The sequence below is a fragment of the Paramormyrops kingsleyae genome, chromosome 16 (assembly GCF_048594095.1).
Source record: "Paramormyrops kingsleyae isolate MSU_618 chromosome 16, PKINGS_0.4, whole genome shotgun sequence".
Taxonomy (NCBI): domain Eukaryota; kingdom Metazoa; phylum Chordata; class Actinopteri; order Osteoglossiformes; family Mormyridae; genus Paramormyrops; species Paramormyrops kingsleyae.
In genome coordinates this window covers 13,950,210-13,973,913 of record NC_132812.1, presented here as the reverse complement: position 1 = coordinate 13,973,913, position 23,704 = coordinate 13,950,210, and the positions used below count along the sequence as shown (strand labels likewise).

Below are 23,704 nucleotides of genomic sequence, written 5' to 3'. Positions count from 1 at the left end.
AATGCAATATTGTCAAGCGTTTAAGTTTAAGCGCCTGCAGGCGCGATCGCACCCGCTGTTACTTGGACTCGGACGATGGTCTGCCTTTTCCGGAGGCAGCACGCGGACGCCGCTCGCGCCACATCCATTCGCGTGACAGGGAATGGCGCGTCGCCATGGCGACATCCCTTATCAATAACCGCTGTTGAAGAAAAGAAAACGATGACTTTATTTACAGACAAGGTCTGAATTTCGCATTTATCCTGACAGAACAGCACCACGGCGCTGCCCGAGTCTCACGCATCTCAACAGTGCCTCCCCGAAGGGAAGTGGAAAGAATAGGACCCGGCACTGTAAGGGGCTATAATTTGAAAACTTGATGGTATCATTTTACGTGTCTTTCAGCCATTGTTGTTGTCGCTGTTGCTGCTAATAACAGACTGCCGCTAAATAGGTTTGGCAAGTGCTCTCGGAAAAGGCATCATTTTGTGTATTAGTATCACATGAGCCTGAAATGCCACAGGAACGCCATGTTTGAAGACGGTGAGGAGAGTCGGGGCCGGAAAACGAGCGGTTTACCGCGGTAATTCGATGGAGGAAATCTACTTCCTCATAGAGGCTCCTTAATTCCCTAATGATTATGTCGCGGCCCCGTAACTAGTTGTAATTTGACAGAAGACAGGCCAACAGGAAAAATTAGAGTTTAGTTAGTGCAAGAATCGTCTGGGGACACAGAGCAACATGACAAAATGACTGTATTTCCTGCTTGCTGTGGCCCTGTGCGGTTTCACCGGGTCTGGTAAATGCATGTTTTAGCTGACAAATACGTGCTTTCTCCTGAAGCCATTTGGTCTTTATGCAAGACATTTAAAGAAAACGAGGTGCTTTCCTTTTTTTTTAGCAGTACTCTTAATGCTGGCTTACCCATCAACCCTCTTCCAGCCACAGTCATGCAGTCTTTATTATCTGTGCTGAATTTGGCAGACACCTGGGATTAGGAGTGATGGTCCTCTCTCCCAGCTGCACCATGAGCTATTAGGACTCCAGGTCTTCTCCGCGAAGATGTCATGGCACTGTCTGATGTGTGCCTAAGTTGCCCATGCATGTTCTGTCTGAGACAGGCCTTAGGACTAGCATGCCCCCCCCCCAGGACGAAGTTAATGGGCATGTCTGCCAGACTTGACCACCTCTGAGCATGTGAGACCTTCACAGCCTCCCTAGTTTCACTTTCCCGTGTCACCTTTGGACCTGAAGTGTTGAAATGAATCCCCTTTTCCCTTCTGATGCCTCCTGCCTCACTACACATTGGCTGGTGATTGTCCTGCTAACTGACTTCCCATGCCAGCCTTCAGCCACATTCCATGGGCCGGAAGCACCTCTGACCGCCTGTGAACTCTGAAAGTGCATAGGAGTGCGCACGAGAGTGCCGCGTGGGTGTGTGATTGTGGGTGTTTTTTTTTTTTTTTTTTGCCTGTGGGGGACGGGTGCTCTGTGCCCACCTACACGGCGCTATTAAAACTACCTGCGCATGTGGTCAGGGGACGATCACGCAGACACAACTGGAGTGTTGCAGATTTTTGTGCATACTGAGTACTCCTACTAGCGGCACGGAGAGCGAGCGAGCGAGAGAGAGAGAGTGGGAGTGAGAGAGAGAGAGAGAGAGACGGAGAGCGAGCGAGAGAGAGACAGCGAGAGATTTGACCACCTGACAGCAGAAAAGCAGCCAGCCCCTTTGTGAGCTGCCGTGCCTGCTGGAGAGCGTCTCTCCGCCGCGACACGCGGATGCGCGCAGATCGCCGCAGCCGGGAGACACACGGAACGCCCCGACCCGTCACGATGCGCTGAGCACGCAGCCACGCAGCCCGATCGCGGATGCCGTCTTCTGATAGTCATCGTCACTGCGCCGTAGGACAGTAACCATGGAATCTCTCGCCGGTGACACAGATGGTCTGGAGAGCGACTCGTTAAAGTACCCGAAAACTGAACAGACAGAGAAAATGTGGATGCGCTTGAGAGGAATGTGAGTACTCCTTCTACCTCCTGTTTGACCGGGATGTCCCGTAGATGTAGCATCAGCATGTCAGCATTTGAACCAGGTTCTGGTATTGTAATGTTGGGGAAAGGTGTACATTTAATGCACCAGTGTTACTAGTGACAGGGCAAACTTACTGAAGTTGACTAAGGACAGAGAGTTTATTTCTAGTTTGGTTTGGAATTAGATGAATGAGGGCTGACATTTCACAGTCTGTTGACTGATCGCATCCACAAGCTTGCTACATTCCAGCATGGGTCTCTCGGTCTGTGTGTTTACAGGGTATTCAGTACCTTAAGCCCTGAACGAAGCATTGAGTTAGAAGGGCTGATCATACTTAGTGTCATACTCTAGCTGTACTTATGCTGGTTTCAGTTTTCTGAATACAAAAAGCCTTGTCTGGACCCGGAAGGCACGACCCTCCAGTCAGCCCTGCAATCATTTTCTTCCTGGATACACCCACACTCTTCATTTTTTTTTCTTTCACAAGTGCTGGCCACCTGTTAGTTTACGGTGAAAGCATCCCACCAGTACCTCTCTGAGTCTGAGTCAGAGGAATCAAACGATGAAAGGAATTCCAGTTTGATCCAGCCCAGTGTTACAGAATGCGAATCTACTTCTCTGCTGGCACTGCCAACATGCGCTGTAAACATCACTGGGGGGGGGGTTCATCATTGTACTTTTGTTGGTATGGTGACAGAAGCTGTAGCGTAATCATCTCCTCAGTAACAAAACAATAGCAGGGCTCTCACAGTGGGGATACAGGTGTGTGTGTGTGTGTGTATTAGGTTTATATTACATCGTGGCGACCAGAAGTACCCCACTATGTGATAAAAACCTGTTATTTTGATATTCTTTGGACCGTTTTTCAGGTCCCCACAAAGATTTGTGAATGCAATCAAAAAAGAGACTTCCGGCATTTTTACTTATTTCGTTTGGTTAAGGTTAGGGCTGGGTAGGGGTTAAGGTCGTCACGTGTTTAGAGTTTTCCCCATACAAATGAATGGAGAGTCTCCACAAAGATACAATTACAAACCTGTGTGTGTGTGTGTGCGTGCGTGCGTGCGGGTGTGTGTCCCTGTCGGGGGTAAGAGTTAGGGATCATCAAATAGTGCATTTGGGGATTGTTTCTCTGCTGCTGGAACGTAGAGTTTTGTCGCTCCCCTGTTTTGTTGCTGTTAGCGGAGTCTGCGCCATATATAAGCACAGGCTTATTCATTAACTAATTATATCTGGATATTGAACAATGACCCAGCTGACAATAGTTGCACACGCCTACAGAGCCGGCGGGGGGCAATCTGATGGCATGGCACATTTCACGACCAAGCGCACAGAATTCTGTCACTTTCCTGCGCACAAGTGAGCCATTCCTGCAACCATCCTTCGGGGGGTGGCTGTGTTTTTGTTCAGATTTCAAGGTTAAGTAGGGGGGGTAGTCATTCCAAGCTATCCCCTCCCGAGCATCAACCCGGCCACCAAGTGAGGGGGTGCCAAGCGACCGTTGCCATGGAGCAGCACGGTGAGGAGGGCCCTGTTCATCATGCCAGCGCAGTCCCGGCCTGTGCTATCACAGGAGCCTCTGGTCCACGATGAGTCAAGGACCAGGACAAGCCAAGAAGCAGATGTTCTGAGAATCTTTTTTTTCCATGCAGCGTTGAAGTAATATCAGCGAGATATAGTGTATGGACTGGTGACAGCATTTCTCAGACACCTTCAGTTTCATGCTAAGTGTGGAACATCACTCAAAGTGCAGGCTTCGTTTGTTTTTCTTACTGCTCCATGGCTCAGGCTGACCTTTTTCTCATTCACCTCAAGACACTGAAGAGATTTTCGCCAACAATTCCAGCGCTGGCAGATCCATCTTTTCCTGGGGACTTTCAGCAATTTTCCCCTAGTGCAGATACAGATGCTTTGACTTGACTAAAAATTTGGGCACGCGCTTATATTTTGTTTACGGCACTGGGTCAGCTGGTTGTCAGGGCCGGTGAGGTCCTGGACATGATGTCGCTGCTCCTGCACCGAGCTGCAGGTGAAGCTAAAGCTGAGAAAGCCAGGCCAGACAGAAGCCTCACGGTAGTGCTCCAGCTGGCTCTCACCCGTTCGCTTTGATTCTAAAAGGATCGGGACAGCGTCCACTGGTTATCACAGGCCAGGAATTGAACTGAAGCTCAGGGCTTGATGTTTTTCTGCCTTTCCAATAGAATTTATTTTAAAATTTTAACGCAAGCTACCTACGGTCAGTGTAATGGAATCATGCTAATTAATTATTCATTGCTCTGACATGGTCTCAATGAGTGCGATTGTCATCTGAGTTGCCCCATCTGCTTTTTCTGGGCATATGTCAGTCTTTCTCGGATTTTCACTGCTGCCTGTCATAGCACCAGTACCAGTGCACCATGTTTTTTTTGTTTTGTTTTTTTTTTCAACAAAGCGATGTGACAAGATGTGACCAGTGACGTCCATCTAATGAAAACCCGTTCTCTTTTTCAGGCAGAAATACAAAAATGCTTCGCAAAGGTAAGCCACCGGTCTGTTAATTATGCTTGTCTAGATTTTATTGAGAGCGATGTAAAAAAAAAATAAAAGGAGGGGATGATTAAAAAGATAAACCTAAGTCATCCAGTGGCTTTTCAAAGGACAAATATCGACACCTGGTTATTGTCGACATAATCAGGCTAGCAATCTTGAATATCGGTCTGTTTTATATCATGTTTTGAAATACAAATGGACTGCGATACAAGTTATTCATGCAGTTAATCTAGGCAGGATAACATCAAGTGTTAAGCTTTATAAATGGTAAAAAACACAAACCACTGTCATCTGCTGATACTCTCAACTATAGTGATTTCAGCTTTTTGGAAATATAACACTGCAGCTCCTGTGAAAAAGGCTGTGGGTCTTTTTTGAAATGATTTAATGTAAACAACTGTATTCAGAGCTCATTACTTAGTTTCACTTTAATGTTAAAATGCTCACCAGCTTCCGCAAGCCTGTTGTTCATCTCCTTCGAGTGACTAAAACGTGACATCTTGGCTGAACTCGTGTTTTAATGATAGATGTTTGTGTGATTATGTCGCCCGTGTTGCCTGGGAGACTCAGTTGAGTGGGGTTATTGCAAGTAAAGTGACAGACTCACTCTCTGAGGATGTAGTCAGTCTAGGTAAGTCAGCTCAGCACTTTCTGTCTCCCCTGGTACAGGTGTACCACCTGTTTTTTCCAGAAGCGTCCTCTTTCCCCCCAACAATATGGATGCCCAGCTGTTTTGACGGATCAACCTGGTACAGAAATCTGTGTAGGAGTGCAGTGAAGTGCTCCATGTACACCACAACCATCCGCACCCAACGATGCTGGCAATTTGCCCTGCAAGAGACCTGCATTTCTGCAGTAAGAGTCAGAGGTGTTTTTGCAGTGATGCCCCCGCCATTAATGGGAGCCTCGCCACTGTTTCAAGAGCCTTGTAGGGCTCGTAATGACACTCTGCATTAAACATTCCTCTCCCGCATGAAGCCGCGTCTCTCGGCCTGGTCAGGGGGGCCCTCAGCAGTCGACTGCTGATGCCGCGTCCGCTGTCTCAGGATAATGCTCCTAACAGCCGTGGGGTACTGAGCGGTGCTCCGTGTGACCTGCAGGGTTCAAAAAGTGTGTTTTGTGTCACATGAAGTGTACTGGGGGAGACCTCCTGTTACAGTAAATAGCAACCCCCCCTCGGCCCCAGCCCTGGTGTCTTCAGAACTAACAGGAAATGATGTCTGGCCTTGACTAATCAAACAGTCAAACAGTTTTCACACATTGGAGCAGGGACTCGTGCGTGTTGCGTGGGATGCACACTGAGGCAGAACGTTTATGATTATGCATATATATTACTCTGTGGCCGCATATTTTGCTGGGCTGGTTGATTTTTTGCACATATCTGAATGTGGTCATTCACTCATCACTTTTGATTCTTTTAAAGATATTCTCTATTCATCTAATCATACATCTGTCCATAATTGCTTATCCAGTAATGGGTTAACTGCCAAACTTAAGTCTAGCTATTACTTCTCCTTCAATCCACCCATCCTTCCATCAATCCATCCATGCATCCATCCATCCATTCATCCATCAATCCTTCTGTCTAGTGGGCTGGAATTCCATTCAGGGTGTTAGGGGATCAGCTCCAGGCTCTCCGTCATCCTGTATTCAATTGATGAATGAATAAATATTCCTCACTTTTCCACTCAGCCTATATTTTTTGCCAGAAAAAAATCTACCCATTCATCTCCAGACAGCCTGTCCTGGGTCCAGGTCTCAGTGAAGGAAAAATAAATGACTGAAAATAGACAAGTAAAATACATGGTAATAGAAATTCCCTCATTCACGTTTCTAATGGTCAAGGCCTGTATGGTCTAGGATAGACCATGATAATTCTAACCAGAGGCGTGTTCTGCGGCATCATATCACCAATGTGCATTTTTAGGTCAGACCCACTAAAGGATCGACTGCCGGTTAGCAGCTTCATAAACTAAATCCGGGCTTGAGTGACAATATTCACTGGCTGACGGTACTTGAAACCTACAGTAAAGCAGGAACTGTAACTGGACTAATGTGTTCCTGGGGCATGGAGGGTGGATGAGCTGGTCAGCCCTGTCAGTGGCAGTCTGCTGTTAATGACAGCCTTCCTTTCATTATCCCATTTTGAAGTCATGCAGCCGAATTCTGAGGTGTATCAGATGGGCGCTATTCTAATGAAGCCTATTGTTCATTGGATGAGCGTCTGTGTGATGGCCCTAAGTTTACCGCAGATGGGGTGTAATTTTCAATCGAATTACATTCTTTATTATGATCATTATTAAAATCACATTATTCCTGATATTGGTAATATTTCAGAGGGGGCACTCATAATGCCTCGGGAAATGTAATAAGGATGTATCATTTCCACTAGGGGCCCCCATTTACCGCTAAACCGAACCCAGCACAGCGCAGTGCAGCTGCTCGTGTCCACGCTGTCGACGCCGGAGATCAAAATACATGATTTCCCGCAAAACAAAATCAGCTTAATTGTTCATTTCCCAGCACAGGTTTAGAAAACAGTTTTTTTTTTTGTTTTCTAAGTTTGCTGTGGGAACTTGTTGTACAGAAAGTATAGAGCCATTTGTTTGGATTGCAGAGAAGTTTAAAACAGACTTATATTCCAGATACATGTTACTTAACTAATGAGTTGCTGTCATCTCTACTTTTCTCTCCATTCTTTAAACTCCATTAAAGTCATATTCTCCCATAACAGTTGTGCTGTATTTTCTGTGAAAATATGTTAGACGTTACTTACATAATCTTTGGTAAATTCGTGTATTTATGGGCTCTTGATATTGTCTATGTTTCACTCAATTACTAGTTACTAGTGGGTGAGATGCTGGTCTCACACCTTCAGGCTTGTGGGTTTGAATCTTGCCTCTTGTGTGGAGTTTGCATGCTCCCCCTGAGTCATGCAGGGCTTCTCTAAGTACTCCAGTTCCCTCCCGCAGTCAAAAATTGATGCAGTTAAGTGAATTGGAGTCTCTAAATTGCCGGCAGTATGTGAGTGTGTGCCCTGCCCTGGCCCGTCTGCTTCTTGCAATGCTCTCTTACCTCACAGTGACTGTGAAGGGGATAAGTCATTTTAAAGAAGGTGGAGGGTGACTTGATGGTTGGTTGTTTGGTCAGTGGTGGTTAATACGTTTTGTACAAGGTGGAGTTCATCAAGTTGTGAATTTGAATGTACTGTTTAGTTTTGTGTATTTTTTATGCTGCTCGCTTTTGTTTCTCAGTTCTGCTGGGAAGATTCTTTTCATCCAGACTGACATCAGGTTTCCTTTAGCTGAACTGTACGCCTAAGGCCCCTGTTGTAGCCGGCTCTCACCATGCCCTGTGCTCAGTATAGTCAGTGGTCTCGTAATCCCCTCATAAAATGTCGGATTCGAGGGGAAGTCACTCTCATAAGTGTGCTGAGCTGGCCAGCAGGAAAAATGAACTGAATTAATCTCTTCCTGATCACTGTTTATGTGTCAGATCTCTCATGAACGTGGATGATTTTTAAAGGATACTGATGCTGGTATTGTTCTTCATATTTTTTACAGTCCTGAATAAGTTCTCTAAAGGAAGAATAATTCCTTATCAATCTATTGATCAGATCTTATTTAGCCAGTAAGAGCACATTCTGTGGGGGGTGATGTGGTTTTGTGGGTTAGGGTGCTGTAACTGTGATTGGAAGGTCACCGGTTCAAATCTCAGGATCAGGTACAGTGGTTACACTGTTGGACCCTAGAGTAAGGGCCTTAAACCCCAGTTGTTCCAGGCATTATATGATCTTGCTTTTGCATAAAAGTATGTTGTTTTTTTATATATAAAAGCTGCTAAAAAAAATTGATGCTCGGCTCAAACTGCCGACCATGCTTGAGGTATGCTGTCCACCAGTCGGGGACCGGGAGTTTCCCAGAAGCAGAAAGCGGCTGGCTTTGCCCTTCCCCCCACCCCCCAGCCAGGTGTCTGCCAGCCAGGCTGATATCTTTCCTGGCTGCCATCTTAGCTACTTTTGCAGACCTGTCAGACACCTGATGAATTCCAATTCCCAGCAGTCAGAGAGGTGCCAGCTCTTCGATTGGCTGTAGCTCCTGTGCTTGGGACCATGTGACCCGTGGGTCACTGGGGTGGAGAGTGCATCGATGCAGGGCACGCCGGTCTCCCGCACGACCACAACAACTGGTGCCCCACTTGCGCACATGCCTTCCTGGTGGACGATATGGACTTCGTCAGTCACCGTGCCTCTTACATCAGGGGCGTCCAGTGATGAGTAACAGGCGCCTGCAGACGTGTCGTCTGGGGCTTCTCAAGGGGGGGGTCACTGATGGGGCAGCTTTAAAGTGCCTTCAGGGTGAAGTGATGATTTGTGAATCAGACACCTTTTAAGGATTAAGCCAAATGTTACCTGTCTGTATTATATATTATGGGGTGTATAATATACTGTAGGTTAATTTTTAGGACTAGGAATAAAATATGGTGAAATTTTCCACATTAATTTTAACAAGGGTATTACAGGGCAGGTGAGTAAGGAGAGAATTCGAAGAATAAGGAGAGATTTCTACTTGAGGAACTGAGCTTGGGAAGGATTATAGTTTTGTGAGGTCTGTTGTTACAGTTAGCACTCAAAAAAATCAGGTTTCCAAGCCCACTGTGGGAGGGATTATCGTGTGTTGTTGATCATTGGCTGTTTGAACCCTGTTGTGATTGGTTGCCTCATCCTTCCTATTGGGTTAAAGCAGACAGTGATTGACAGTGCACGTGATCTCGCCCACAATACGTTTCAAGAAACATTTGTCCCATTTGCAGTTAGAGCTACATAGCCTTAGATTACTTCAAGCACGCAACTCTGTATGCTGCAACACATTGAGAAATAAATGAAAACAGTCTATGAATAGCATTTCTTGACTTTTTCTAGAACCTTGTAGCATGTCACTCATGGTACCGGGTGTTTGACGTTCCTGTGAATTAGACACGAGTATGCGGGTCTCGTAGTCAGCAGCCAGTCACTTTCAGCTGACTTCTGACATTCTGGTTCAAATGGAGCTGTGTATAAATTAGCCCTTGTCTAGCTGCTGTGTTCACGTCCTTCACTGCCGTAAAGACAGGCGCCCTGTCCCTGACCCCTTTATACAGGCTTGCACCGTGAACTGGCAGCTGGTTGAGATAAGGGCTTTTGTGTATGGGGAATTCATTCTAACCAGCGGTAATTTTTCTTGTAAAGACTTAAGCAATTAAGCACATTTTTTAAATGTGGCTGTAGAAAAATATAATTGCCCTAACGTGCGGCGAACATTTGAATAATGGGTTGACTTGCAAAGAATCAAAGGCTCTCATAACCATTTACGCCCGAACGACTGAGATGCAGACCCGTAAACATTTGGTTTGTTGTCCTTGTGCTGTTGTGTAAGGTGCACTTGTCCTGTCCCTAAGTACATGGTGTCCAAATAGAGTCAATCTGAAAAAGGTAAGTTGGGTGGGCAGAGTCACGTGTTGATAGCGTGTTAAGTGACTATTAGATGAGAGTGAGGTCCAGAATCATGGCCTGGTTTGTTTCCACAGAGCCTCATAGTAATGTTTTCGTCTGCCAGTTTCTTTCACCTGCTGCACTTTTCCTTGCATGCGGATAAGCAGTTGTTGCTCCCGCCGTGAGGGTAGCCGATGAAATGTGGCAGCCAGCGGCAGAGCAGACGCCAGCTTCTAAGTGCTGTACCGCGGAGGCGGCACACAGGTGGGGCTCAGAGTGCCTGCCCTGCTGGATGGGGCTTCCAAGGACCCGGGGTACATGTACACAATTAGGACCTCATTTAGCTGTCTGACGCAAGTCTCGAATGTAATGTTAGAACAGTATTCTGTTGTTTTTGACTCCTGCATGCAATCTTACTGTTGCCGGTGTTTCATTAGAGCAGTCCACAATGTTGACAGCTTTAGTGAAATGGATTGCATTTTCTGTGATGAACTGTAATTAATTATCTTTAAAGCTGTAATGGCATTTTGCTTGCCAGCACTCTTAAATGGTTCATTTCATTTTCACTGCTTCACTATACGCTTTGTGGTGGTATGTGAGGCCCCTGTTTTTTCATCAGATTAAGCTGCTAAACAAAACGGCCAAAATTCCTCAAGTTACCTTGGTGGAAAATGAAAGTGCCACAGTCCAATTAATGAGTTCCACTCTCCAAACTGTAATTTCCTTAGACAGTCCATTAAATGAATCTGGAGAACAATCAAATGTATTAAAAAAAAAAAAAAGTATTTACTTTCGGTTTAGATTTTCTTTGTTATCCATAAAAACAATCACAGAATGAGGCAATTGATAAACTTACAGAGGTAGATTTAATATTTGGAAAGTGGGAGCGTGGCTGTTCAGCTGATATAGATTTATACTAGTCATTCGAGGGTGCCATTGATCTTTGTATTTACTGCTGCTGCCTCACCAGCAGAGTTATGGTAGGGCGTGTACTAGTGACTGGACAGAGACAGTCTCGGGGAGGGGGGGGGGTGAAATTTCCTCGCGCCACTAAAGCAAGCGCAACATGATCTGTGCGCTTGGCTGCAGTTCAGGGATGTGCTTCTCTTGTCATGCATTTGTTTCTCTGTCGCTGGCCGACATGTGAGCTCCTTACGCCATCGCACATGAGCATAAGGCTCACAGCGATATACTGTACCGCTAGACGGAAAAACGCATCACGCAGGGGGGGAGGAAACGCCGCCGTCCCACCCGAGCTCTCCCAGTCATTATCGGCGGTCAAATGCGCCGTCGGCTGGGGAGTTTCTTGTTCCTGTTTTCCGTGACATTGCCTTGACACGGAGGAGCTAAATGTGGCCGTCACAGCGCTTCCTGCCGCCGCTGTCACCCAGAGGAAGAACAGCACCTTTGGATACGTCAGGAGGGATCTCGACATGAAACATAACATCTGCATCGGCCTGCACGGCTCGGCGACAGAGCCCACTTCGTGAACGTCTTACACCGCATAGTGAGCGTGTCGAAAGCTAATTTGGGCCCCCCCCCACTTTGCGTCCTCGGCCCACGGACCCACCTGATACTGATTTGGCGTGTGACACGGCAAAGCGGGCAGTCGCCACAGCGCCAAACGCCGCTCCAACCAAAGGGCTTCACTCTGGCCATTTTTGGGCTGGACTTTTCCACATTAGTTTGGGCCTGGACACTTTTTTAGCCAAGTCTTTGGCGTTATCGGTTACTGTCACACGAAAAGGTTTCTGTTGACAGAGTGACTTCATATCTATTTTGTCCTAACTGCTTATCCAGAAGAGCTCAGAGAGAATCTGGAGCCCATTCCAGGAAGCACATGATAAAAGGCAGGGGACACCCTGGGTGCAGAGCCAGCCCATCGCAGTGCAGTACATATGACAATAAACATGGAGGGAGAAGCACCATAGCCTTTCTATCCAGCACAGGGTCTCTCAGGCCAGTCCTCAGGGGCACCCAGTCAGTCCATTTTTGCTGTCTTCTAGCTTCCAGCAAACATGTACCAGATATTTGATGTTCAGAATTGTTTGGTTTGTTCTTGCTTGTTTGGTTCAAGTGTGCTGGGAGCTGGGAGGGATGAAAAATGTGGACTGCGTGTGGGTTCCTGGGGATTTGGCTGAGAAACATCCGTCTAGCATATATTCTTTTTTTTTATAACTGTGTGTTAAATACTATATTGTACAAACAGGGATTTCATCATTTCCTGTCCAACAGGGACAATTTTGCCTCTAGCTTCTGACCTTATGCTGTGCCTGCATCTCCTGGAACCCTGAAGTATGCTTCGGACAGCGGGTCTCTCAGCAGCCCCCCCATCCCATAATAGTGTGACTTACCAGAGCGGGTTTCGGCAGCTCCGCCTGATTGGATGAGGCACAGGTTTGTTAGGGGGCAAGTGGCTTGTAACAGCTAATCCCCCCCCCGCCCAGTTTCCGACAAACACCGGTCCGTTTACGATCCTGGCTTCATTTCCTCCGCTTCGTCAGCACACGCCACCCGACCACTGACACGGTGCCATTAGCGTGATTTGTCATGGAAACTGTTGTTTTGGTAAAAGTGCAGGCCATAATAAACAAAGTGGAAAGGCACGGTGGGCCATACTTGCAGATGATCCCCACCCCGGGGCACGGAGCAACATCCCACTAAATCCATCTCCCTAAATCCATCCATCCATCCATCTCCCTAAATCCATTCATAACAAAGAAAGGGGGCTTGCAGGGAAGCTAAACCATCCCAGAGTTCCCTTTTTTCCAAACTCCGTTGTTTGTTTATAAAGCATGGAACCACGAAGGCAGAATTCAGAGGCGAAGTTTGCAGATTCGAGTTGCCCTAAATGAGAGGTTTGTGTGTGTTTGCGATAACAGCAGTTAGGGGAGGGGCATGCTGGTGCTTTGCAAAAACACTGGAAAAATACATGGTAAAACAATTATAATGGCATCCAAATATAACCCCGGAATCCATGCGACACAGCCAATACCAATACAGGGCTGGCACGGGCCCAGCGGCGAGCCGCAGTCGGGTCTAACGGTGTCTGTGCTGAAGGACAGTGCTGAAGGCCCCTTGAGCACCGCTACACCAGCACGCTATCCTGCTCTCACCCCCCCACCGCCCCCCGCCCCCCACCGCCCGCCCGTTCCCATTTTTGTGACTATCAGGGATCAAGGCTTTTTGCAGATTACACAACAGAATGAAATGTAGTAGCTGCCTCCTTAATGACATAAATAACTAACATGCAGAGAATTTTCATACATACATATTTACATAAATGACAGAATAAAGTACAATAACAGTATAAAGATAATACTTATAAAAACTATGAATATGGCATATACTATATGTGTGTGTATTACATTGAATTGTGAGTAAATAACTAAGCCTGCAACACCTTGCCATATATATGATATATACGCAAGGGTTTGGCACTGGTTATGTAAAGTGCTGTATTATTAGTGTAAATTTGAGTAAGAAGAAGAAAATCTCTAGATAAAAAGAGTGACGGGCAGCGGTAACAGTAAGAGGACGGAGGGCGAATGCTCACTCTATCCTGACAGGTTGGGTTGGGCAGGGTTGGGTTGGGCTGGGCGGGGTTGTGTTGGGCAGGGTTGGGTTGGGCGGGGTTGTGTTGGGCGGGGTTGGGAGGGGAACAGCGGGTGACGTGTTGTGGCTTTTCTTCAAGATGGTGACTGCTTCTCCACTGCTAGATTAATTAATTAATGATCATTCCTTCGCTGTAAATGAAATTATGCTTTATTTGCCATTTGTGCAAGCATGAGTACATGTACATTTGAATGCTTATCTTCACATATCCCATCTTGCTGTCCTTTCAGACACACACACACAGTGAAGACTGGGGTTCAGGTTCGGGGTTGGTTGGTGAGCAGCACCCCTAGAGCAGTTGGTTAAGAGCCCAAGGGTGGCATCAGCCAGCTGATCCTGTGATTTAAACCGGTGACCTTCTGCTCACAGGCACAGAATCCTAATTAGCTGAACCACATACTTCCTCCTACCTGTATATTTCTCTGGTTAATCTGATCCCAAACAAGTCTGCCCAGTATTACTCATGTTTCTATTGTGTCGTGGGAGTGATTGTGGTCATGAGAACAAACCGACCCTTGAACATCTAAATCCTATTTACCGTTAAATGCCTGTATCGTCCTCCCACCAAGAATAACACCCAGCCTCCAGTCTGGTCCAACTGAGTCTCTTTGACGCCTGCTAGTGTCTGTTGTTACTACTGTTCTCTCCCTGTTGTCTCCTTACGCTCCTGTTTGACACCCCCGGTTTGCTAATTAGCTGATTAGTGAGCGTTAAAACGCAGTCCCTTGTTAGGCGTGAACCGACCCTAGCGGCTTTCAAAGCCAGCACAAAAGTCTCCCCTGTTCCGGATTTTCATGTTCGAAGCTTGCGTAAGTTAATAGGTTGCAGTCGCCAGTGCATACTTTCCATCCCTTGATGTGGAGAGAACACAACTGGGCAAACTGTTTAGTTTTTGACCCAAACTGAGGAGATGTAGAGGGAAGGTTTACTGGGTCTGTATTGCTTTTGTGGGCCCTTTGCATCTGATCACTCAACAAGTACCTCCCCCCATATCCCCCCACCCAATGGACTGACTCCTTGCATTCATCCTCCTCTGAAAGGATGACACCCACCACATCCGCTCGTCACGCACTTTGGGCACGCCGCTCTCCGGGCCATCAGTGGGCCATATAAAATGCCATAGCCCTGGTTGTGACTGAAAGATTGCCCGTTCCTGTCCAGGGATGACCAGCTGGTTGTCCTTCTAGTGAAGGTTTCTTCCATGAAGTGCATCTAATACCAGGCTGCAAAAATAGGTAGAAGTATGTAACTGTGAGCTGCTTTGATTGCATTACCCCTCTAAGCAAGCCAGCAAAGTCCATCTGACATCTGCTTATGCTCACTTGTTTATGGCCGTTGCAGTTTAGAGCCTCAGTCTGCTTCTATGACTGTTCTCTGTGTCGGAAGTTATCGTCTTTAGATTGTGTGGAATTTAGTGTAATAAATGTACGACCTTGCAGAGGGAACAGTTCATTGTGTATATGAGCTGAACTGCGAGTGTGTTTTGCCATCTGCTCAGCCTCACGTGGCACTGTAACATTTTATATTAGTTTCACATAAGACACACGAGAGGGTGTGTTTTTAGGGCTCCACGCTAATTTTTTTAATGGGGAACAGGGAAGCCAGGGCTGGTGTCTGTCCTTTCTAATAGGTACTGACCGGTCCGACACGAGGTACTGCCACGTGTATTGGCCCTCCGCCACGGTGTGGCCCCCGAGGGCCCAATGAGGGCGGCAGGGGCCTTCCCAGCTCCGGGAGTAAATGGGAGCCAGATTGGAAAATAATTCCCACTTCCTGACACGGGGCCAGCACCGTGTGACCAGCCCAGTTCATCTTCTCACCGAACAGGAGAGGAGGGGGAAAGGTGGCCCTGCTGGAAGCGGTCGGGGCCATCAGAGAAACTTAGAACGTCCTCCCCAGGCTGAGGCTGGAGATAAGAATGCTCCAGGGCACTCGGTATTCCCCGTCCGGGGAGGGGGCCAGCGGGGGGTGGGGCTCGCACGGCTTCAGTACGCGTGCGGGTTTGAGCTTGCTCTCAGCAGAGGGTCCCACACAGGGAGAGGGTGAGAACCCCCACCCCCCACCCCACTTGGCTGCCGTCGCACCCTCTCTGATGTGGTTCCCGTGGCCTCCCTTGCTGAGCGGTCAGAAAGGGAGGCTCCCGTCAGTCTCGCCGCACTCTCTGACGTGAGAATCGGCCGGGGACAGGCAGCCCGGGGCCCCAGCGGGCGGCAGCGCCGACTCTCAATGGACGACAGTGTCACTTTCAAGAGGAAATTTCTCCACAGACCCATCTTCAGGTACCGTGGAGGGGAGCGGGAAGGGAGGGGGGGCACTCTGACTCCTACCTGCTGATTCTTATTCTTTCCCTCCTACTCACTCTGGGAGCACATGTGTTAGCTAGAAGCATGAGGCACGGCAGTCCGACGCCACGGCTGCGTACATCGCTGTCGGCTTCCACTTTAATTAAAATGCACCTTTGCAAACCATGACTGTAATTAGCAGGAATTCTTCCACGGCCGTCCTGCTGTGCTCTGTCTGACCCAGTGCACGCCTCAAAGGGGCCGCAGCGGCCCAGACTCCAACAAACGCCCTCATTTGTTGTGGCTCGGCGGCCGTTATACGCGGAACATTGTGTTATGGTTGAGCGCCCGGCCGCATTATCTCCAGCAGGTTGCTAATAGCCCTCTCGCATGTAAAACAGTGCACTTTTAACCGGGACCAGCTGTGCAGCAGGTACCGCTGCATGCATATCCAGGGGCTGCTTGCGTTACACTCCGTATCTGAGGTCCACACTTGTTGACAAACCGAGAGTGGTTTCTTTCTCCACAAAAACACTAGTTCCTGTTGCACTCCTTCTCTCTCTCTCTTTCTCTCTCTCCCACTAACTAGTGGGATTTGTAGCTGGCGTCCGGGTTGTGTTTCATTTGTGTTTTTCTGGAAAGTGGACTTCAGCGTCCAAGTATGTGTGTGTGTGTGTGTGTGTGTGGGGGGGAGGGGGTCGCTTGATCTGTCCTGGAGGATTCGAAGGGTGTCCACACCCAGGCTGAGGCTGATGGGAAGACTTGCATGGGAATAGCAGATTCTGGCATGGCACCCAGGTCTATCTTCTGTTTATAGCTTCATGACATCCAGGGCTGCACTTAAATTCCCAGCGGACGCACAGGATGACATCTGCAGTGGATCACGGCTTTGCGATAAACAAGCCCAGTGTTTAGTGTGGGACCTGGAACAGGCTCGGGGGGGATAGGCCAAGGCATCAGGGCGCCCCCTAGTTAGACTCTCCACAGTGGCCTGGGCTGGGCTGTCTCTCAGCCTGTGATAACATTCAACAATCCAGAACACCGGTGATGTAGTTTCGCAAGGTTATTCACATCACAGCAATGATGTACTGTAGGGGGATATATACTTTTCTGCAAATTACCAGATGATACTTAGTTAGCATGAAGCCACCTTGAGCTCCTGCCGATTGAAAGGAGCCCTCAGTGCCTCCACACAGTTGCATCTGCATGGCAGAAGGTCCACCGTGTCGTTGGAGGACCAGTGAGGGGACCTTTGCATTCCTGTTTTAGTGAAAAACAAATAGAGCAAGTCTGGATGGCTGCTATCATCGCCTATCCCAGTGCTGAAACTGACACGCGAGAAACACTCGCCTGACCCAAATGTGTAACAAAGAGCAGCTGTGTGATTGTCTTACTCGGTCCTTCCGTGCAGTCAGCTTTGAGCCGGCTGCCAGCATGTGCCGCGGTTACTCGTTTGCTGAGATGCTTGGCCGTGTCCTTATGTCTGTACCGGCAGCCCCTAACTGGGCCTTCTGCTAGAAATAAAGGAGTCCCTTACCGTGAAAAGAGCTTTGTGGTATTGGCTCTGGCTCCCATATAATGCAATGGGCCATCTGCATGATATTAAGTCACAATTGGAAGATTTATAGAAGCCCCACAATGATACACTTTATGTTGTATTATATTAATTTTCTTTTAAAATGTATGGAGCCCCTCTGGTGACATAGGAGAAAAAAATATATATTGCGTGGCCACTTTCTTAAAGCGTGGGAACGAGTTAAATTTCCAGGTTGTTGTACGCTGGTCTAATGATCTTGTCGATAACGGCGTTAGGAAGTTAGCATGTGTCTTCTCACAATTATGTTATCAATTAAAAAATATATAATTTCTTTATAAAATTATACTTACTTTTATCCATGTGTTTCCAGGCATTCTGAAATCTCGTGGCTATGTGTTATTGTGTTAATTATCTCGTGGCCACGCCTTATTAGATCTTAGAGCGATGCACTGTTTAAGAATGTATAGTTGTTCCAATTTAGCTGAGATCTAAACCTTTAGAGCATATTGCTGGGGTAGGGTAACAGTGGTTAGCATTTGAACCACAAAGCTGGAGCCACAAGGTTGTTGGCTTAAGTGCCAGAACTGAGCAAATGTTCTGCAGAGGGACCATGCTGGTGACAAGCGTCTTAGATTTTCTCTGTCTTAGCGTCTGCTGATGGGAACTGCATCTGGCCATATGGGCGTGGCTGGCTGTCATAAAATGGGTGATAGAGTAAGAGGCGGTGTGCAGGTGGCATGCTGTAAACAGGAGGACATCGTGAGTTTTTAAGCTTTATGATTAGGTTTAGTGTTACAGAGTACAATCAGAAATAAAGGTCTTTCAAAACATAAAAATCTTTGTGAGAACAGAATTATCATAAAAGAATTATCTTAAGCTTTCAGATAATTTTATTTGCATGAGTCGAAGTGCCATGCCAGCTTAGGGCTGTTTGGCTTTGGGTCGTGTGGCTTATGTTGAGGTGTCTTGGATTTTCGTTTAGTACAAATGGGCTTGTGTGAAACGGTGACTTGGTTGCGACAGCACCGTCACACACCTCCGGCAGTTTCAGCACCTGTGCTCCGTGACCCCCATATGGCGCACGGTCACAGCCCCCGCAGCGGCCCCCTCTCCCGCCCACGCCTCTCCCCCCAATAGGTCGTCTTCTCCGTGCCATTATGAAATAAGCCGCAGCTGTGAGGGGAAACATGGATCTGCTGGCTTGCGGCCGCCATCCCCGTAAAAAGGCGGCCCCAGCAGAGAGGCGTAAAGTCGTCGGGAGACAAACCCCGTGATGAGTTTGTTTACCTCAGACAGCTGCCCATCCGCTTTTCATTTGGTGACCATCGGCACTGCAGCCTTGCCTCTCATGCTGACTTTCTGTCCGCCCAAATGCCCAAATTTTAAAAAGCAGGTTGGAGCACTTAAACTTTAATTTTTCTGGGAAACCAGATGATGAATACCTTAATTATATTTCTGGATTTGCTATATTCCACAATATGTTTTGTTATCGTATTTAGACTGTCTACTGTGCCAGAATGTTCAGGCTCATGAAAGAATGAGCATACAGAGTTTCAATTTGGCTAAAGAATGGCAGAAAGTTACTAGGGCTGTACTGTCTGAAATATCCCATATTTTATCCCAGGAGCAACTTTTTAAAATCTTGATAGAGGTTAGAAAGAAAGGTAGAGACAGTATGTGGTCTGATTACAGAGATTCTTATCTAATGGTTTCCATCCACACTGACTGGACAATTTTCTGTGAGAAGGTTTCACTTTTTCAGATGAAATTCTCTTGTCTTTTCTTTTTGTACTAACATAAAATTCACATTTGGTGTTGAGCATATTGTTCGATTCTATCCTACGGGAGAAAATCTAGGAGCGACCCCCAGCCACCAACAATGGTTAAACGGAGACGTGTGTTTACGAGTGTCTCGCTCCTAATCACACATTCCCACCAGGATTTCTCCCACACAGTCGTGAGACATCCCTTTAGGAAGCACCACAAGTCTGAGAACAGATTCAAGATGGACGCCAGCAACACAGAAGTGAAATGTATAAATATCGAGGGAATAAACAGAACAGACACTTCCTGAGGAAGCTTCTCATGAAGTACATGTTTAAGCTGTGGAGCTCCTTTCGCTCTGGTGTCATGGTGATGGTTCATTACATGTCTTAGGTCCACCTGTGTCCTGGTTAACAGGTGTGCTGCAGAAAGATTGTGGGACGGAGCCGGGAGGAGATTTAGGCGAATTAATGACAGTTGTTATCACCTTCATGCTCTCATTCCAGCCCTCCCCTGGTTAGAAAGATAAAACGCACTACGTGCACAATGGCATCATCCAACAGAGCGTTCAGAGGAGAAGCTCACAGGCTGTCAACGTGGCCAAAGGGCACAGACTGTCTCTTGGCGATTGTGAGGAGTTCGCTGCTGATCTCAACCTCACAATGTCCTAACATGCTGTACAGTATCAACCAGGTGAAATGCAGCATATTTGAGCCTGGACAGCATTAGATCTGCATCAGTGATCTGCTCTAAAGTTCTGCTTGTGAGGTTGAAAGAGCAGGTTTAGAACAAGTATGGAGCAAACCTTTAGGGACAGTGCTTAATCGTTCGTGAGCTGAAGGATATGAATTAGGGCGACATTGGGAAAATACTGCCATATGCAACATGAATGATGGGTAATGGAGTGGTGAATATGTGTTTAGAAGGAGGGAGGGGTGTGTGCTTTTGAACGATGTTGTCCTGGGTGGAGTGTTGATCCTGTTCTGGGCTGTTGTTGACCGTTGAGCATCTCAGGTCAAGAAGACTGGATGCTGGGACTAAATAGCCATCCTGTCATCCCAGTTTAAGGACTTGCCCGGATGTGGAGTGGAATGGAGCATGTAAACAGCACCAGATTGATGATTCATTTAAAAAGCAAATCTCCCGCTTTAATGAGCTCTGCTAGGGCCGCGGTCCATCCCAGATTCCGCTCGCCCTCTCAGTGAACTGCTGGAATCACATGCGGCAGTTTACTTGAAAAACCTGCATGGAGCGGTTAATTCCGGGTAGCCAACCTGTGTAATTACATGTTAATCATGTCCCCTGCTCACCATATTGGGAGAATTATTTGCGAAAACTTCTTTGATCCGCATGTGTTCCGAACTTTTGTTTGACTGATTGGAGTTTTTTTTCCTGCTGCTTTCCAAAGAAGCAGCCGGCGGTTGTTTTCCATACTAAAAAAGGATGTGTCCGTGCGGCTTTCCAGATGAAGGGCATTCCATGCTTTCATCTGTGGGACGCTGCGAGCGGGTCAGCAGCGGCAGTCTTCCGGGTGCCCACTTTGGGGTCAGTCTGTGGGGATGACTGAAACCCTTGGCAGTTTCTGGGTTGGCCAGTATGCCTAGCTGTGCACCACAGGGAACCAAGTAAGGCGCTTGGCTGGTGCTCCGTCTGAAGATGGGAAAGGAACCAAGGACTCATGGGAAAAATACCCTCTGTCTGTCCGGCTGCGTTGCTGCTACATGGTTGTGCTTCAAACTGTATCTACTGTGCAGTTAGATGATAGGGGACATTGGCTGGCTTTGAACTTGAGGAAAGGAACCTTCTTATGTGTCTGAGGTCCTGGTAGCCTGACAGAGGGTCTTATTCTCTGCTATCTAGTCTGTGTGTGGCTCATTTTTCTGTCTTTACTGTCTCTCTGCCTTTTGGTGCCTGATGTTGAAAAAATGTGCTTTTATATATATTTCTGCCCATCTTCAATAACTGCTATTCCAGCAGAGGCTCGTGGTGAATCTGGAAGCACTGGGCAGGGGACACCCTGGAAGGGATGCCAGCCCACGGCAGGGCACACAGTCACACACGCACACGCCCTCGGATTATGGGCCATTCAGAGATGCCAGCTGCTATTGCAACTGTGTGGTTTGGACTGAAGGAGGAAAACAGGGTAGCTGGAAGAAACTTTGCCTGACACAGGGAGAACACGCAAATTGTATCTTTCCTTTAATTGTACGGGAAAACTGAAATTGGCATAAGGGCGACTGTTGCATAGCAGCAGCGATACACTACTTCAGGCTGTCCGTGCAGTCGGGGTCCTGCACAGTGTACCGGGCAGTGTTTGGGAGCAGCTGATCCTGGCTGCATTAACAAGCCCCCGCAAATGTTAAACACAAGCCGCCTCCCACCCACACATACATATACGCAGGAGTGTGGAGCGGTTCTTTAAGCCAATGTGCTTTGTTTGGGAAGATGGCCCGCAGAACTACATTCAGACCCTGAAATCAGGTGCGTTTTCAAAGCATTAACCTTAATACATACAGCAGTAATTCAATTAGAACTGTATGTTAAATATATAGTCAGTTTGCCAGTTCTTATCATCATTTTTGCTGCAGAGAATAAACAATGGAAAGCAGTTTTTAGACACCACATTTTCTTCCTTTATGAAGGTCCAGAAAATGCCCCCCTTTCTGGTTGAAAGGAAATACTGGCATATTTCATCACAGTACTGAGGGTGTGGCATAGAGTCTTTGCACAGGATGGAGGGTTGCCACAGTCCAGGTTGTGTGTTGGCAATCACCCCTGAAATGTAGGGGGCGCTGTGGCCAAGGCCGAGGGAGACGAAGTGGGGCAAGAGGCGGCATGTGGGTGCAGTTTGGTCCAGGGAAGAGACCGGATGCCAGGACAGGTTTCCCCTAGCCAGCCGGGTCCTTATCAGAACCGGGCCGCTCACTCTACCACTCTCCCTCCCCCGTGACTCCCATCTCGACAAGCAGCCGATAAAAGCTGGCACTCACGGGTCGGCGCAGGTCACTGTTATAAAACGCGGGCGGCGCTTCTGACCTTCTATCCCGAACAATTATGGCGCTGATGCATTCTGCGGCAGATAAAAAAAACGAGGGTCCATTTTCATAACCGTTGCCCTTCATCTCTGAGGGGATGCACTCCCGGTGCTCATAACCCCCCCCATGCTCACTCCCGGTGCTCGTAACCCCCCCCCCCCCATGCACACTCCCGGTGCTCATAACCCCCCCCCCCCCCATGCTCACTCCCGATGCTCATAACCCCCCCCCCCATGCACACTCCCAGTACTCGTAACACCCCCCCCATGCACACTCCCGGTGCTCATAACCCCCCCCCTCCCCCCATGCACACTCCCGGTGCTCGTAAACCCCCCCCCCCCCATGCACACTCGCAGTGCTCGTAACGCCCCCCCCCCCCCCATGCACACTCCCGGTGCTCGTAACCCCCTACCATGCACACTCCTGGTGCTCGTAACACCCCCCTCCCATGCACACTCCCGGTGCTCGTAACCCCCCCCCCCCCCATGCACACTCCCGGTGCTCATTACCGCCCCCCCCCATGCACACTCCCGGTGCTCGTAATGCACACTCCCGGTGCTCGTAACACCACCCCCCCTCATGCACACTCCCAGTGCTCGTAACGCCCCCCCCCCTCATGCACACTCCCAGTACTCGTAACACCCCCCCCCCCATGCACACTCCCGGTGCTCATAACCCCCCCCTCCCCCCCCATGCACACTCCCGGTGCTCGTAAATGCACACTCCCAGTGCTCGTAACGCCCCCCCCCCCCCTCATGCACACTCCCAGTGCTCGTAACGCCCCCCCCCCCCCATCATGCACACTCCCAGTGCTCGTAACGCCCCCCCCCCCTTCATGCACACTCCCAGTGCTCGTAACGCCCCCCCATGCGCACTCCTGGCCCAGATGCTCGGACAGCAGGTGCCTCTCCTCTCCTCCCCCCCGCTAGACCCTTTGCTGTCTTAACGTGTTAAGGGTCATGGAGCGTCATGCACCACCTGGAGGAATGACATACCGCAGCCCCCTGCCCACCTCTCAACCCCCCCCCCCTCCTGGTAGGGGGCCTCTCCAAGGCACTGCCATCTGTGCCCCTCCGACAGGCCAGTGTCATCTTCATCATTGCCCTTTTTTTGATGCATCCTCCAAGGTGTCAGCATCTGTCCTCTCGCTAAGCCCATCCTTTCTCAGTGGGCCGTGCCGGCATCCCGTCTCCGGCATCCCGTCTCCGGCATCCCGTTTCCAGCCTCTCATTCGGCTGCGGCCGAAATCCATTTGCGTTAAAACGGATGGGTCTGGTCTGGGCGTCTTTTTCCAGCTGAGTTGTGCGGGGAGGGGGACCCCTGGCAGAGTAGCATCAATCAGCTGTAAGGTTAGTGTGGGGCACGCTCGTGCCGGCGCACCACATTCTCGGACCTGTTACTTCTCTTTTCTCTAAGGGAATTTGATGACTTGCTTTCTGCCTCCTTCCTTCATGGCAGATA

General features: G+C 48.4%; 1 protein-coding gene across 2 annotated transcripts in view; it reads left to right on the top strand.

Moving 5' to 3' along the window:
• The first annotated feature begins 380 nt into the window (after nucleotides 1-380).
• Nucleotides 381-23,704, top strand: part of pde1a (phosphodiesterase 1A, calmodulin-dependent) — a 35,142-nt gene continuing 11,818 nt past the window's right edge. The window contains exons 1-2 of one of the 2 annotated variants that reach the window (XM_023801855.2): nucleotides 381-1,999; nucleotides 4,502-4,528. In XM_023801855.2, the coding sequence (XP_023657623.2) occupies nucleotides 1,899-1,999; nucleotides 4,502-4,528 (128 nt within the window). In that variant the 5' untranslated portion in view covers nucleotides 381-1,898. Of the gene's footprint in view, nucleotides 2,000-4,501; nucleotides 4,529-15,633; nucleotides 15,905-23,704 lie in introns of those variants that run through there. The other variant, XM_023801856.2, reaches the window with a different exon arrangement.